General features: G+C 43.5%; 2 protein-coding genes across 2 annotated transcripts in view; one reads left to right on the top strand and one right to left on the bottom strand.

Annotated features, from left to right (window-relative positions):
• Nucleotides 1–3,034: 3,034 nt before the first annotated feature.
• Nucleotides 3,035–11,150, top strand: LOC133496045 (uncharacterized). Its single transcript, XM_061811180.1, has 3 exons — nt 3,035–3,057; nt 3,661–4,490; nt 9,742–11,150. The coding sequence occupies exons 1-3, from the start codon at nt 3,035–3,037 to the stop codon at nt 9,753–9,755; spliced, it is 867 nt and encodes a 288-aa protein (XP_061667164.1). The 3' UTR covers nt 9,756–11,150.
• A 2,646-nt stretch (nt 11,151–13,796) lies between these two features.
• Nucleotides 13,797–16,631, bottom strand: part of LOC133493687 (low-density lipoprotein receptor-related protein 1-like) — a 104,983-nt gene continuing 102,148 nt past the window's right edge. The window contains exon 89 of the mRNA XM_061807347.1: nt 13,797–15,331. Within this exon, the coding sequence (XP_061663331.1) occupies nt 15,194–15,331 (138 nt within the window). The 3' untranslated portion in view covers nt 13,797–15,193. The remainder of the gene's footprint in view (nt 15,332–16,631) is intronic.

Raw genomic sequence — 16,631 nt, 5'->3', positions numbered from 1 at the left:
TAACCCTAACCCGAACCCGAACCCGAACCCTAACCCTAACCCGAACCCTAACCCGAACCCTAAACCCGAACCCGAACCGAACCCTAACGCCTAACCCTAAGAACCCGAAACCCAACCCGAACCCGAACCCGAACCCGAACCGAACCCTAAGAACCCTAACCCTAACCCGAACCGAACCCGAACCCTAACCCGAACCCGAACCCTAACCCCGAACCCTAACCCTAACCCTAACCCGAACCCTTGAACCCTAACCCTAACCAGAACCCCCACCTAATCCCGACCCTAACCCTAACCCGAACCCGAAAAAAGAACCCTAACCCGAACCCTAACCTAACCCTAACCCTAACCAGAATACCAGAACCATAACCCTACCCGAACCCTAGACCCGAACCCTAACCCCTACCCGAACCCCTGAACCCGAACCCTGAACCCTAACCTAACCTAACCCGAACCCTAACCCTAACCTCCCGAACCCGAACCCTAACCGAACCCACCCTAACCGATACCCGAACCTGAACCCTAACCCTATCCCCTAACCCGAACCCGAACCCTAACCTAACCCTAACCCGAACCCAGACCCCTATAACCCGAACCCTAACCCGCGAACCCGAACCCTAACCCTAACCCGACCCGAACCCGAACGGAAACCTAACCCGAACCCGAACCCGAACCCTAACCCTAACCGGAACCCGAAACCCGAACCCGAACCGAACCCTAAAACCTGAACCCTAACCCGAACCCTAACCCTAACCCAGAAAACCCGAACCCGAACCCGAACCCTAACCTAACCCTAACCCTAACCCTAACCCTAACCCGCCGAACTAACCCGAACCCGAACCCCCACTCGAACCCGAACCCTAACCCGCGAACCCTAACCCTAACCCGAACCCTAACCCGAACCCGAACCTAACCCTAAAACCCTAACCCGAACCCGAACCCTAAAACCCTAACCCTAACCCTAAACCGAACCCTAACCCTAACCCTAACCCTAACCCTAACCCTAACCCGAACCCACCTAACCCTAAACCCGACCGAACCCTAACCCTAACCCTAACCCAACACCCTAACCCAACCCGAAAACCACCCGAACCCGAACCCGAACCCTAACCCTAACCCTAACCCGAACCCCTACCCCTAACCCTACCTAACCAGAACCCTAACCCTAATAACCCTAACCGAAACCTAACCCTAACCCTAACCCCTACCCTAACCACCTAACCCTAACCCTAAACCCTAACTAACCCTAACCCTAACCTAACCCTAACCACATTTTGGAGGGAGCTGGCGACCAGGACACATCACTCGGTGAACAGGACTACAAAAAAACTCTTTTTTTCTACACAAATGGACTATTTCTTTTCCACACATGGACAATCCTTGCCGAGTTTGTGAGTTGCCTTTTCTTTTGAGTATTACTGTGCTCCACTCTGCTTTTTGTTTTTCCACTGTTTTTTTCTTTTCTTTCATTTCAATTGTGCTCTCAGCTTGAAAAAGGTCCTATTGGACCGAAACGTCGCGATCGAGCACACACCTTTTTAGTTTTGGACTGTTTTGTTTCATTTTGTATATTTAACTGAAAACAATTATAATTTTTGAAAAAAAAACAAACATTGGCCTGGCGCTCGTTTTTGACAACAAAAATGTACTGGAGACCGCCACGCCAGGAGGAAAGACGTGGAACGAGGAGGTGGAATTTCGGAGGAGGGAGGCACTTCGATCGGAGGGCCGGTGCACCTCCCTTCCGCTTCAATGGCGGGCTCAATGCCTACCAGGGGAGAGGGAGGGTTCAACCTCCACTGCCTAACCCTAACCCTAACCCTAACCTAACCCTAACCCTAACCTAACCCTAACCCTAACCCTAACCCAACCCTAACCCTAACCCTAACCTAACCCTAACCTAACCCTAACCCTAACCTACCCTAACCCTAACCCTAACCCTAACCCTAACCCCTAACCCGAAACCCTAACCCCAAACCCTAACCCTAACCCTAACCCTAAACCTAACCCTAACCTACTAAACCTAAACCCTAACCCTAACCCTAACCCTAACCCTAACCCTAACCCTAAACCCTAACCCTAACCCTAACCCTAACCCTAACCCTAACCCTAACCCCCTAACCCTAACCCTAACCCTAACCCTAACCCTAACCCCTAACCCTAACCCTAACCCTAACCCTAACCCTAACCCTAACCCTATCCCCTGACCCTTAACCCTCTAACCCTAGGTTTCCTACCCTATTTTAGTTTGTATACGTAGACTATTCTCTCCCCAGACCCTTCCCTAAACTTAAAGTCACCCATCCATCCTTTGTTCAACCCAAACCAGGTCTGGAAACCCTAAAAGGTCACTCAATAAACAAACACATACATTCATAAAAAATATATCATCAACAAAATGGACTTCTCACTAAACCTGCCTTTGACTTACTATTGACGTAGATTGACTTTGGTCGGATACGCGGAAGAAACTACACAATGTCTGTAAAGAAATACTGACTGAATTGTTCTGTACGATGTATTTTATTTATTTATGAAGGAAATAATGCACTTTGTACAAAATGTTTGAAAAAACAATCCATGTCTATGTTTACAAAGATTTTTTTTCAAAAAACTGTTGTAAATGTTTATATATAAAAACTGTTTGAATGTACAAGAAATTGTTGTAGGGTATAAGTAATGGTTGTAATGTTTAAGAAATTGTTCAAATGTGTTAAATGTTCCTACAAATATCTTCTACTGTAAACATTGTTATTTTTTGGACTTGATGTGATGACAAAAAACATCCACAAGATGGTGCCATCTACTCACCGTTCGAGGGACCTCTTCGTTGCTCGGACAACAACTTTTTTTCTACATGACGGCTCAAGCGCACACACACACAGAGAGAGAGAGAAGACCGGCGGGAAGTTGATGCACTCTCTACACAAAGGAAGTGACATTTGGAGGGAGCTGGCGACCAGGACACATCACTCGGTGAACAGGACTACAAAAAAACTTTTTTTTTCTACACAAATGGACTATTTCTTTTCCACACATGGACAATCCTTGCCGAGTTTTGTGAGTTGCTTTTCTTTTGAATATTACTGTGCTCCACTCTGCTTTTTGTTTTTCCACTGTTTTTTTCTTTTCTTTCATTTCAATTGTGCTCTCAGCTTGAAAAAGGTCCTATTGGACCGAAACGTCGCGATCGAGCACACCTTTTTAGTTTTGGACTGTTTTTGTTTCATTTTGTATATTTAACTGAAAACAATTATAATTTTGAAAAAACAAACATTGGCCTGGCGCTCGTTTTTGACAACAAAAATGTACTGGAGACCGCCACGCCAGGAGGAAAGACGTGGAACGAGGAGGTGGAATTTCGGAGGAGGGAGGCACTTCGATCGGAGGGCCGGTGCACCTCCCTTCCGCTTCAATGGCGGGCTCAATGCCTACCAGGGGAGAGGGAGGGTTCAACCTCCACTGCCTAACCCTAACCCTAACCCTAAACCCTAAAACCCTAACCCTAACCCTAACCCTAACCCTACTAACCCTAACCCTAACCCTAACCCTAACCTAACCCAAACCCTAACCCTAACCCTAACCTAACCTAACCTAACCCCTAACCCTAACCCTAACCCTAACCCTAACCCTAACCCTAACCCTAACCCTAACCCGACCGAGGAGGAACAGACGACAAACGATAGAATCACCGCAGAGGGAAAAACAACCGACAACATCATGTCCCATCCCACGCCCCAGAGGAGGCAAACCAACAGCGCAGAGGGAACCCGCAGCGACGCAGGACGGGAACCGTCCCCGACGCCGTGATACGACACCACCGGCGACGGAGGGACCAGTGACACGGTCGGTGACGAGCGCGAGACAAAGGCCTCCCCCCAGGGAGCAAGCGGAAGAAGCTGGACCCTCCCGGGCCGCTCCCAATAGCGTTACACCCCACCGCGACGAAGAGGAGGAAAACTCCATCGACCACCACGCAGACCCACCCGGCCAACAATTCCGGGTCACCAGACACGCCAACACCCAGCGGAAAATTCGAGATTGGAAGCTTGAAGTCAGGAAGAAACACCTAGTCATAGGAGACTCCAACCTCAGCTCAATCCCACCTCACGGCAACAGCGACCTACAAATCGACTGCTATCCGGGAGGCCACTTCAGACACGGCCAGGCGCTGATGGAAAAAGCGTGGATGACCGAGAACGTAGTGGTGGAAAAGGTGATCCTGTCGTTTGGGATCAACAGCAGATCCAACAAATGCAAAGAAACTACAATCAAAAATCTACAAGCCGCCATCCGAACGGCAAAGAAGAAGTTCCCCTACGCAGAAGTCTGGGTGCCGCTGATTAATTTCTCTGAAAACCTACCGGAGGAGGAGAAAGAAAATCTCACGGCCCTCAACAACCACATCGAGAGAAACATGCAACACCTCCCACCTCTGCCACCAAGCCGCTTCAGGGTCCGAGCCGATGACATCCACTGGACGACGGGGACAGGTGAGTCAATGTTATCTCATTGGTCCGAATGTTTAAACTTAACAGCCCAATAAGCCCTCACAGGGATGGGGCAAACAGAGCCACAACCTTGGTTGCACAAGATGTGGTGGTCTTAGCCAAAGATTTCACACTAACTGAAGCACAATACACATTATTGAGTAAGGGTCTCTCTTTTGTTCCATCACTTGACACCGATAGCAATCAGAAAATACGAGCCAAATTAGATCTACAAAATTTTCATAGAAAAATTAAACTGGCGGCATACTTTGGCCACGCCGAGAGTGGGGGCCCACCTCGTTTTGTGGGCCCCTCCACCTGGTGCCCCCCAGAGGAGGGTCTGCCAGAGGAAGTGTCTCGACTAATACAAGAAAACACAGAAATATTTGATAAACAGTTTGTACCGCAGAAAGAAAAATACAACCTATCGGTGACGGAAGTGAAAGCATTAAGAGACCTCACTCATGCAAAACAGATTGTTATTAAACCTTCAGACAAAGGTTCGGCGGTCGTCGTCATGGGCAGAGACCAATACATCCAGGAAGGTGAGAGACAACTACAGGACCAAACTTATTACAAAAAACTACCAAAACCGATCTTTTGCGACACCATCCCAATGGTGACACAGATTATCAAGAATCTGAAAAAGAAAAAATTTATCACGGCCAAACAACAAACCTATCTGATTGGAAGCTCAGAGCCACGCCAACGCAAATTTTACCTTCTTCCCAAAATTCACAAGGACCCGGATAAGTGGACGGTTCCCTTCGAAATCCCACCGGGGCGACCGATCGTGTCAGATTGCGGCAGCGAAACCTATGCCACAGCAGAGTTCATAGACTTCCACTTAAACCCGCTATCAATTAAAACACCCTCCTATGTTAAAGACACCTACCAATTTGTAGACCTGGTCAAAAAATTGCAAATACAAGGTGACTTCTTCTTTTTCACCATGGATGTAGAAAGCTTGTACACAAACATTCCCACTGAGACAGGTATGCAGGCGGTCGGAAGATACTTGACAGGTACCCGGACCCCGAACGACCGGACACAGAACTCCTCCAGCTCCTGGACATCAACCTGACCAGGAACGACTTTGTCTTCAATGAGGAATGCTACCTGCAGATCAAGGGAACTGCGATGGGCAAGAAGTTTGCACCGGCCTACGCAACATCTTTATGGCCAACTGGGAGGAAGAGGTACTTGAGAAATGCAATAATAGACCAGTATGCTATTTCCGCTACTTGGATGACATTTTCGGTATTTGGACGCATTCTGAACAAGAATTTGAACAATTTGTCGCCACATTAAACTCGCACGATCCCTCGATTCGACTCAAGGCCGAAAAAAAATCCTAATTCGGTCAGCTTCCTAGACACCACGGTTTACAAAGGGCCGAATTTCCAACAGGGCTCAAAACTAGACATCAAAGTCTTTTTTAAAACGACAGACACACATGCGTTAGTGCACCGCACTAGCTTCCACCCGTCTCACATGTTTAAGGGAATAGTGAAATCCCAACTCCTGCGCTTCCACCGAATCTGCACTCAGGAAGCAGACTTCCATGAGGCAGTCAGAATTCTATTCAAAGCTCTACGTAAACGTGGCTATGGTAGAACATTTCTGAGACGGTGCCTTAAAGACTTCCTGCAAAGAAAGGACGTGACAACAGAAAAAATTATGCCATTTATCTCCACCTACTCCTCAGTTGCTAAACAACTGCATGGAAAAGTCAAACAAAACTTTGACAAACATCTGGGGGCAGTTAACTGGATGCCCAAAACCAGAGCTATCTCAGCTTACAGAAAGAACAAAAACTTGTCAGATTACTTAGTACGAGCAAAATTACAGCAGCTCAGGAGGAAAAAACCACAGCCGCTAAGCGTACACTTTTCTAAAAAACAATATGTTCAGAGTGCGTCTGACAAAACCGTCTTTGAAATCCAACAACGCTTTTCGCCAGACTCATCCAATTGCGTGTACATGATATACTGCGAAAAATGCGGGAAAAAGTACGTGGGGGAGTCCAAAAACTCACTCATGACAAGAATTACCCAACACCGCTACAATGTTAACAACGGCAAAGAAATGACAACTCCGTTAGTCCAGCATTTCACCAAACATGGCGTCTCGGCCATGAAAATCTGCGGTTTAGAAAGAAACACCACTTGGACGGACCAGGCTCGCAAAAAGTCGGAAAGAAAATGGATCTACAAACTGAACACTAGGTTCCCGGGAGGTCTCAATATCAGCTAAACACCTAACAATAAGATCCAAAAACAAGGTAACTCAACTCGCGCATTCTTAATCCGAGAAAAAAATAATACCAATAAAATTAACCTTAGCTAAACACCCACCTTGTGAGCCCCGTAAGACATAATAATTCAACTCCCCTCCTCAAACATTTCCCAGGGATCGCGTCAAATCAAATCTAAACACGTTCCTCGTCGCTTCTAAAACCTCAAACTTGACTTAAAAATAAATTACTATTAACATTGCGCTCACCGTTTACAAACTGAACACTAGGTTCCCGGGAGGGTCTAATATCAGCTAAACACCTAACAATAAGATCCAAAAACAAGGTAACTCAACTCGCGCATTCTTAATCCGAGAAAAAATAATACCAATAAAATTAACCTTAGCTAAACACCCATCTTGGGAGCTCCGGAAGACATAATAATTCAACTCCCCTCCTAAAATATTTCCTAGGGATCGCGTCAAATCAAATCTAAACACGTTCTTCGTCGCTTCTAAAACCTCAAACTTGACTCAAGAATAAATTACTATTAACATTACGCTCACCGTTTACCACTTTTTGACTCTTCCCCTCTCTTTTCTAAAAAAATAATTTGACTCTTAACCCCAAAAGAAATTGGCTTATAAATAATTTTTTTTGATTAATCTTAAAATAATTTGATTAATCTAGAAACAAAATGGAGGAGGGACGGACGGTACCAAATTTGGAAGGAGGTTGGCACGATAAAATTAGGCCCATTGGACACTATTTAAAAAAACCCAAATTTTTAGGCTAATCATAAAATGTCACACCACAATTGGCATCCGGTCCCTGACGACTAAAAATGATCGGCTCTATATTATTGTAAATTAGCTTTCCCCCCCAAAAAAAACATAACTTAAAACTTAATAATAATTCTTCAATTTTGACTTAAAACTCGACCCAAACTTTAATTCTAACTTTAACATTCTCTCTTTTTTTCCTAACAAAAACTTTTTTTACAAAAACTGTACGCCTTTCCCCAAAACCCCCCCTAAACACAACTGTGAATTTACTTTATCTTCCCTAAACACAAAAAAATGACCTACCTTTATAACTACTGAAACTTAATTCCAAAATTAAAATATTTGATTTCAAATTCAAAAGCTATATACCTTTCCCCAAACCCCCCTAAACACAAGTAAGTATAAACTTACACTCTTAAACCTTCCCTAAACACAAAGATCACCTAGTCTTATAACCACTCTAATCTTATTTTCAAAATTAAAATATTTTATCTCAAATTTAAAAACTGTAGGCCTTTTCCCAAACCCCCCCCTAAACACAACTGTGAATTTACTTTATCTTCCCTAAACACAAAAAATTACCTACCTTTATAACTACTGAAACTTAATTCCAAAATTAAAATATTTGATTTCAAATTCAAAAACTATATACCTTTCCCCAAACCCCCCCTAAACACAAGTATAAACTTACACTCTTAAACCTTCCCTAAACACAAAAGATCACCTAGCCCTAAACACAAGTATAAACTTACACTCTTAAACCTTCCCTAAACACAAAGATCACCTAGCCTCATAACTACTCTATTCTTATTTTCAAAATTAAAATATCTTATCTCAAATTTAAAAACTGTATGCCTTTTCCAAACCCCCCACCTAACACAACAACCGATCTACTTTCCTCAAACCTCTTCTAACCACAATACCCACCTATTTATTACTTTTCTAATTCTAATTCAAAACTAAAAATACTTCATTCTTAAACTTCAAAATCATATTCCTTCCCCCCATACCTAAACATAACTGTTGATTTACTTTACTTAGCCCTAATCTTAGAGTCAACCCTAACATGCTCAAACCCTAGGTTACTAATTTTATATCAACCTTAGCATAAAATAAAAAATAGACTCTTAAAAGCAAAACAAATCCATAACCGGTGTGCCGCATTCAAATGCTAAAATCGGTCGTCCGAGCTAGCTCTGCAGGATAACGACAACGATGGGAGGAAGAAGGACAAACATTCACAAAACGAGGCCCCAACAACATCTTGCAAATGCATGGAGCCGCCCCCACAAACAGACAAATGCTGGTGAACATCCCAGACCCCAAGTACAATACTAACGAAGGAGGAGTAACCCAATGGTGCCCATCCACAAGAAGAGTTCCACCCACTTTCCAAGCCATCCACAGCCCAATTTGCAAAACAAATGAAACTGCAACTACGGGGAGATTTAAGAGCCCCAGCGAGCAGCTTGGACACAAACAGAAGTTCAACTCTGAACGCCTGAGGATCCACACGCACAAGACGCTGCTGCCGCTGGGAATTGTGTGCTATAGATTCTGAGGAAGACACAAAACTACTCGTCGATACGTTAATCGATCAGCACACACAGATAAGTATATATTTTCCTTATATATTATTTGGATTTTAAGAGAACTTATTCATAGGTGTTATACTCCAGTTTGCTCAGGGGCCTTAAACGTCTGGGGAATATCCCCTAGGCCCAAAGTGCCCTTTAGCAAACAGAGTTCTTGCTCTTGTCTTTTAAAAAAAACACAATTTGTTTTTTGCACCCTTTCCTACCTTTTTACCATCTTTAAAACCCCTTTTTTTGGCACCAAGGACTTTTTCTTAGCAAAGCAACCTCAAAACAATTTTTTTGAGGCCTGCAGCGCTATAATCCCTTTGTGCTAAAAGTGAAGGCCCCAAACAAAACAACCCCCCCCCCCCTTCTCTTCCTTGTCTAAGTGGAGAAGGAGTGTCGGCCTTCTTTGTTTGCACTAATTTGTTTTGCAATCATTTTTATGGTATTTTCCCTAGTTCATTACTTTACTCCAAAGTAATTTTTTTACCATACCTCTTCACTTATTTTTCTGCACTTTGCCTCTTTTCCTTTTTTTGGCAACCCACATCCTTGGGCATTTCTCTGGGGGACAAACTTTTTTCTCCCTCAGGTAAGTGTCTATTTCCCCCACCCGCACCATTGTCTCTCACAAAATAACAAGCTCCCACCAGGTTCTACACTGTAAAACAACCGTGATGACGCACCCGAACCGCGAGATGGGGTCCGGCCCACATGCGAACCAAAACCACGGGCATCGCCGCGACCACCACCACAGGGACACCGACGGAAATGGGCACAGGAGAATGGACCGCGCATTTCCTTCCCGTCCTGGGGGAAGGGGCGCTCGCCCTGGACACCAGAACGGGAAGGCTCAGTTCCCCTCACCTAACCCTAACCTGCTCTTGTCTTTTTTAAAAAAAACACAATTTTGTTTTTTGCACCCTTTCCTACCTTTTTACCATCTTTGAAACCCCCTTTTTTTTGGCACCAAGGACTTTTTCTTAGCAAAGCAACCTCAAAACAATTTTTTTTGAGGCCTGCAGCGCTATAATCCCTTTGTGCTAAAAGTGAAGGCCCCAAACAAAACAACAACCCCCCCCCTTCTCTTCCTTTGTCTAAGTGGAGAAGGAGTGTTGGCCTTCTTTGTTTGCACTAATTTGTTTTGCAATCATTTTTATGGTATTTTTCCTAGTCCATTACTTTACTCCAAAGTAATTTTTTTACCATACATCTTCACTTATTTTTCTGCACTTTGCCTCTTTTCCCTTTTTTTTGGCAACCCACATCCTTTGGCATTTCTCTGGGGGACAAACTTTTTTCTCCCTCAGGTAAGTGTCTATTTCCCCCACCCGCACACATTGTCTCTCACAAAATAACAAGCTCCCACCAGGTTCTACACTGTAAAATAACCGTGATGACGCACCCGAACCGCGAGATGGGGTCCGGCCCACATGCGAACCAAAACCACGGGCATCGCCGCGACCACCACCACAGGGACACCGACGGAAATGGGCACAGGAGAATGGACCGCGCATTTCCTTCCCGTCCTGGGGGAAGGGGCGCTCGCCCTGGACACCAGAACGGGAAGGCTCAGTTCCCCTCACCTAACCCTAACCCTAACCCTGGACACCAGAATGGGAAGGCTCAGTTCCCCTCACCTAACCCTAACCCTAACCCTAAGCAAGACGACACATTTTCCGTGATATTTTTGGTGAATTTCATAATACAGAACTCTGCAAATAGAGTTTGATTTTGAAACGCGAGGAAACAAGTTTAAATTTTCCATCTGAAATAGGACGTCACAGAGACAACAAATGAACAATGAGTTTAGTATGGGTTTTTTTTCCCCATTGCGAACCCTTGTATCCAAAAATATATCTGTTTGACTGAAAATTTAACATTATTATGACAAAAAATGCTTCGATTTTTGCTATGTTGTGATGGTAGAGCTTCACAGCGTATTCTGCCAAGAGTTAACAGGTCACGGAAATCGGGCCCTAGGAAATATGAAGTTTCTTGGTAGTCACCGTGTTCTATGTCTTTCCTTCGAATTTAGGCTTTTTTGGATCACCAAGTTGAATTAAAAATCCTTCATGTTACCAGAACCAAAAAAATGTCAAGCTCACACGACCAGTTTTAATTCTACATGCCAAACTTTGAGAAAAACCCCACCATATTCCAAGCTGTAAACTATGTGTTCCACACGTTTCGGTACTACCAAGATGGCAACCACCTGGCTTCGACATACCGCTCGATGTGTATGCGCTATCCAGTCTCTTTTTTTTTTTTTTCCCCTCAATGGTCCCGCCGCATGACCCGGTGCCGCCGACAACAGCGTGGGGGGTGTGTGTAACGTCAATTCCTGTCACAACAACACAATAAACAATTAAATAATACATATTGTTAAAACAAAGACTTACCATATGTAAAATATATATATATAACAATTAGTACAGATTTTTTTCAATAATTCATTAAACGAAACAACAAGGACACAAAATAGGTTCAGAAAAAAGGTTCAATTGAGTACATAAAGCCATCATGATATTTCATGGATTTAATTTCAAATAATAACTATCAAACACCAAACTAGAAGCACATCATGATGCCGGCCCTTTGGGAAGTTTTTTTTTTTTTTTTTTTAAATATTTTCTTCGAGCTACTTTTTGCACGCAATACTCGTGGTGACCGCCAAAGGGCAGTATACCCCTTGCTGTTCTGATGTCATCTCGGTGCGACAAATACGTCACATTGCAGTGCCACTATGCCACAACAGACACACGTCACACCTTGATCACTGACATCCACAATCCGTAACATTTAAACGTCCCAGCGGGACACGACAGAGCACAGCCAAGCATGTTTCACCAGCACACACACACGCACATTTGAAACACACAGACGCCACTTCAAGCCCCCCCCCTTTTTTTTTCTCCATTGGGTTTTGAGTTGAATCCAAGCACTGAATTCAACCAGACTTAAGCAAAAACATGAAGAAGGATTTATCAGAGATTACCACAATCCACAACATTTACATATCCAAACCCGACACAACAGACGCGCAGCCGAACATCTTTTACATACATATACATCCACATTTACACACACGCACACTTGCACACACCGACAAAAAAAAAAAAAAGTCCTGTTTCTCCCGTCCAAATAGTGAACCCAACCAGTCTCATACAAAAACGACATAAGCAGAATACAACTGAACTAAAACAAACCGAAGCGAATAAAATATACAACAACAAACGTTAAAGTTGGAAAACAAAAATACAACTTTAACACATCTAAAAAAATAAATTAGATTCCGGAAGCATATATCAATAACAAAAACACTAAGAAAAAAAAACAAGTCAAACAAGGACAAAAATAACATTCAAAATGCAGCCAAGATATGAAGTGGGGGATGATGAATGGACAGTTGTCCTCCGCTATGGGCGTCGACGTTGCCATCCTGACCCCAATACTAACCCTCACCTAAACCTAAACAGGATGGAGGTAGGCACGCATAATTTAGTTCATTGGACATGTCAAAATTTGCTCAAATGGAATTAATTAACTGGTGGGGACGGGGGAATGTTCTATTTTGTTTAGTTCGATGGGGGTTTCATTGTTGTGGGGACTTTCCGAGTCGGAGGGCCCATGTACCTCCCCTCTCTCATTGAGGGAGGGGTTCATCCTCAAGCACCCAACCTTAATTCCCTCTAAATTAATTCATTGAAGAAACTAACGAATGGAGGATGGCGGGAACTACTTTAACTTAGGAAGGCGGCAGGAACTACTAATTCGGCCAATTGGCATGTTTTCTAAATTCCAAAAGCATAGTTGCAAAAAAGAAGCAGCGAACTAAAAGGACACGAAACAAAAACATTCTCGCTCCAAACAGGGTCAATACAGACACGACATCTGCAAGGACCACACACAGACGACAGAGACAACATCAAAGAGTAAGCTGCGCCTGAAGAAGGCCATTTCATGCCAAAATGTCACGCCAAGGGCCTACTCCACTTTGATGTTGGTGATTTTAGAAGTTTGGAGGTTGGTCGGAACTGATTGGATTTAAAACGGAAGGAAGTTAGCACATGGATTTTATTGATTGGACAGGACTAAACTTTAATTGGATTTATTTATTTAGGGAGTGAACAAAATGGGCTAACATATTTTGGGAGTCAGTTGGGGAAGAACTCTAAGCGGAAGGACCGTGCACATATACCTTCTCCACTGCGGGACTAACCTTCCAGGGAGAAGGACTCAGACTCTTTCACCTAACCGATTGAACACTCCTAAATGAATGAATTCGATTTCGGGGGGGGGGGGATTCCATTTTGAAGATGGGAGGGTGAATCAAGTTGTTACTTGCATCCAAAAGAGTTCAAGGATGGCCCGTGCACCCCCCTTCAGTCGAGAGGGTTCAGCTTCACTTGTTGAAAAAAAAGGTCAATTACTTTATTTTTAGATATTCATTATTATTTTTGAAAAATGTACCTCTTGCAACAATCTTGACATTAATATTTTTCCAAAAAAATAGGTTCCTTTTTTCACACTTCTCCGTACTTGGAAAATTATGAACTCAAATTCCATACGAAGTCCAAATTTTGTATCATGTGAAATTGGATAGTTTCTCCGCTATCAAGTCTCTTCGGACTCTCTCAAGGTACAGCGGCTCAAAGTCATCCCCCCAACGCCACCTCTACAAATGAGAGACGCGAGCCACTGTACAAACAGTTGTACTATAAAAATCCATTTAATTTCTTATATCAAAAAGAAACATAATCATAAAAACAATCAGAACCACACGTAATATCCATGTGGGCATTTGCCAACAAATACATTTCTCCAACTGAATTTACGGGGGTCAGTTGTTGAAAAGTAGAGAAGAGTTAAAAATGGAGGCGTAAAGCCGCGTTACTCTAGAATGTACTGTCTTTGCGCGCGCGCGCGCGTGTGTGTGTGTGAGAGCACCATGCAGAGTTAGTTATATGGCAGTTTTGGGCCCACAAGCTCCATTGAAGCAGCACAGCTTATATTGTGACACTGCGAGAGGAAAGAGCATCCTTGAGACAGACAAATGATTAGCACTAGCAGCAAAGCAAACAAAGGAATGCTTATCAGAGATTTGATCAGTCGCCGTCTTGGGAATGCACTTCAAGGTGAGAATTAACCAAGTGACACATAATGAGAAAAAGGGGGAAAAAAAATTGTCTCCCATAAACATATACTAGCCAATAACTCTGGTCTTCCCTCAAAGTACAGTTAGACTCAAAAAAGAAGAAACAATTCACAGCTAACTTATTTACCAGGCTTTTTTTCTTCTTCTGAAAGTTCACTTAAGTCTGCTGTCACCAACTAGAACTAAATTTGCCTTCTACCATAAACCAAGGCCACAGTTGCATCATCCTGGAACGTTACAATCATCATCATCATCATCTTCACTGTAAATGACTTCCAAATTGTTATTGAAGTACAGTCTGCTATTGGTTACAGATGTTCCCGTATATATTTTCAAGACACTTTCATATGTTTCCTTGTATATATCATCTATATGCAAATATAGCGGCTGTCTATGCAAGAAGGTAAAAAGACAGTCACTTGAGTGTAGCAACACCTCCACAAGTACATTTGATGCAGTTGGAAAAACAACAGATCTGACTGTTGGACCTGGAAGAGAGATGAAGTCCGTTTCATCCACAACACAAGCTCGACTTAATTCCTTTTTTTTAAGGAAGGTTTTGTACGAAGAATCAGTGTTCTTTTCTTTGCCTGCTAGACAATTGACAAAAAAAAAGAAAAAAAATCCACTGCAACTTGCATCTCTTCCATTTGCACAGAGGTTGCGGCTATTTGCTTGAGAGAGGAGGAAGCGATGAGAGGAGGTGTGCTAAAATGTAATAGGATGGATAAAATGGTTCCGTTTGTGTCACCTTGTTGTCAAAGAGCAAAATATAACACTGCAATCGTTTAAAAAAAGTAGTCCTTCATTTTATACAGTGATTTTTTTTTTCGTCATTTTACGTAGCTTCTCTTTTCATTTGGGAAAGGCAAAAGATGAGGGAGTTTGTGGGCTCGGCCTAAGCTGGGCATGGCGATCACTGGCACCGTTCGTGGGGTTGAGACCCTTTACGACAGGGGGTCGGTCACGCTCTCGTCGCCTTGTGATAGGAGCTCCTTCTTTTCATCCGTGCTGGCCAGTGAGTTGTTGCTGTTGTGGGCGCCCATGTAGAGGCTGGCATACACGGGGTTGGTGAAGTTGGTGGGCTAGAAGAACCAAGAAAAGACTGTTTAGCGCAATGGGGGCTTGGAGGACACTTCTGCAGTGGTTATAAAAAGTCTCCGGAACCATCCATATTGGAATCCAATCCTGTTAAACTACTTTTATTTCAGCTTCTTATTTTTACTTATCCTCACCCAAAAGGTTCTTAAACTTCTATTTTAGAGGCTATTGGTCACTATGTTGGAGAAAGTTTTGAAATAATTTTTAACAGGAGTGTGTAGGGTTTTTTTGGGGTTTTTTTTAATATCCTTTGTACTGACGGTGTAGTCGAGGTTTTTAGGCGGTAGGTTAGGATTAGGCCAGAGGCAACCTAACATAAGAGAACCAACTTAAGCGCCCAATTAACCACTAAGGGGAGCCAAAGAGCATTCAAGCGTCAACAGCCCGAGTAATATTTTTGTTTTCTTCCTTCTTTGTGCTAGTCAAAACAGTAACAAAATGCAAAGGTCATTTATTGTCATACAACTTTACAATGAGAGAACCTCTCCTTGTCAGTGCATACATAAATTCAAGGCAAAATACATTTTTTTAAAAAAAGAATAAAAAATAAGTCAACACAAATAGATGCGTAAAAATGCATCAAATCTATTGCACAAGATATTGGAATCAGCGTGCATTCCCATTAATAGCATGGCTACAGGAAAGATGAGAGTTCAAGGTGGTGTTGGCTCTCGAAAGAAACCTGTACCTCAATCTTTCCTTTCGTGCATCTGTACCGCCTTCCAGATGGCAGGAGGCAAAAAAAAAAAAGTTGAAAACTGGGGTGTGTAGTGTTGGAGTTGAATAATGTTCCCAGCTCTACTGAGGCACCGAGAGGAGGAAATGTCTTCCTCGGACGTGAGGGTGGAGTCGACGATCTTCTGTCCTCTGAAGCCTCGCTTTGTCTAACTCAGTGCAACTCCAGCACCACATGGAGACTTAATACATCAGCGGGGTCTCAGTCCACGTACCGTGGTAGAAGACCAGCTGCAACTTTGTGTCCAAGTTGTGTTTCCTGAGGACTCTCAGGAAGTGGATACGCTGTTTAACTTTCTTGTTGTCTGTGCGGCAGAGGTTCCCAAAAATCAGGACTCCCAGGAACCCAAATGTGCGGACTCTCGCCACACACTCACAGTTGATGAAGAGTGGAGCTGGTTCACTCCCGTTCCTCCTGCAGTCCACAATGATCTCTTTTGGTTTTATAATGTTCAGCGCCACATCGTGCACCAGGTTGTGAGCTTCTGGACCTTTTCTCGGCACGGTGCCTCGTCTCCCTTAGAGATCACCCCGACCGCTGCTGTGCTG

The sequence above is a fragment of the Syngnathoides biaculeatus genome, chromosome 2, assembly GCF_019802595.1.
Source record: "Syngnathoides biaculeatus isolate LvHL_M chromosome 2, ASM1980259v1, whole genome shotgun sequence".
In the NCBI taxonomy this organism is placed as follows: domain Eukaryota; kingdom Metazoa; phylum Chordata; class Actinopteri; order Syngnathiformes; family Syngnathidae; genus Syngnathoides; species Syngnathoides biaculeatus.
Note: the sequence above shows the minus strand (reverse complement) of the source record. Positions and strands in the feature narration are given on the sequence as shown.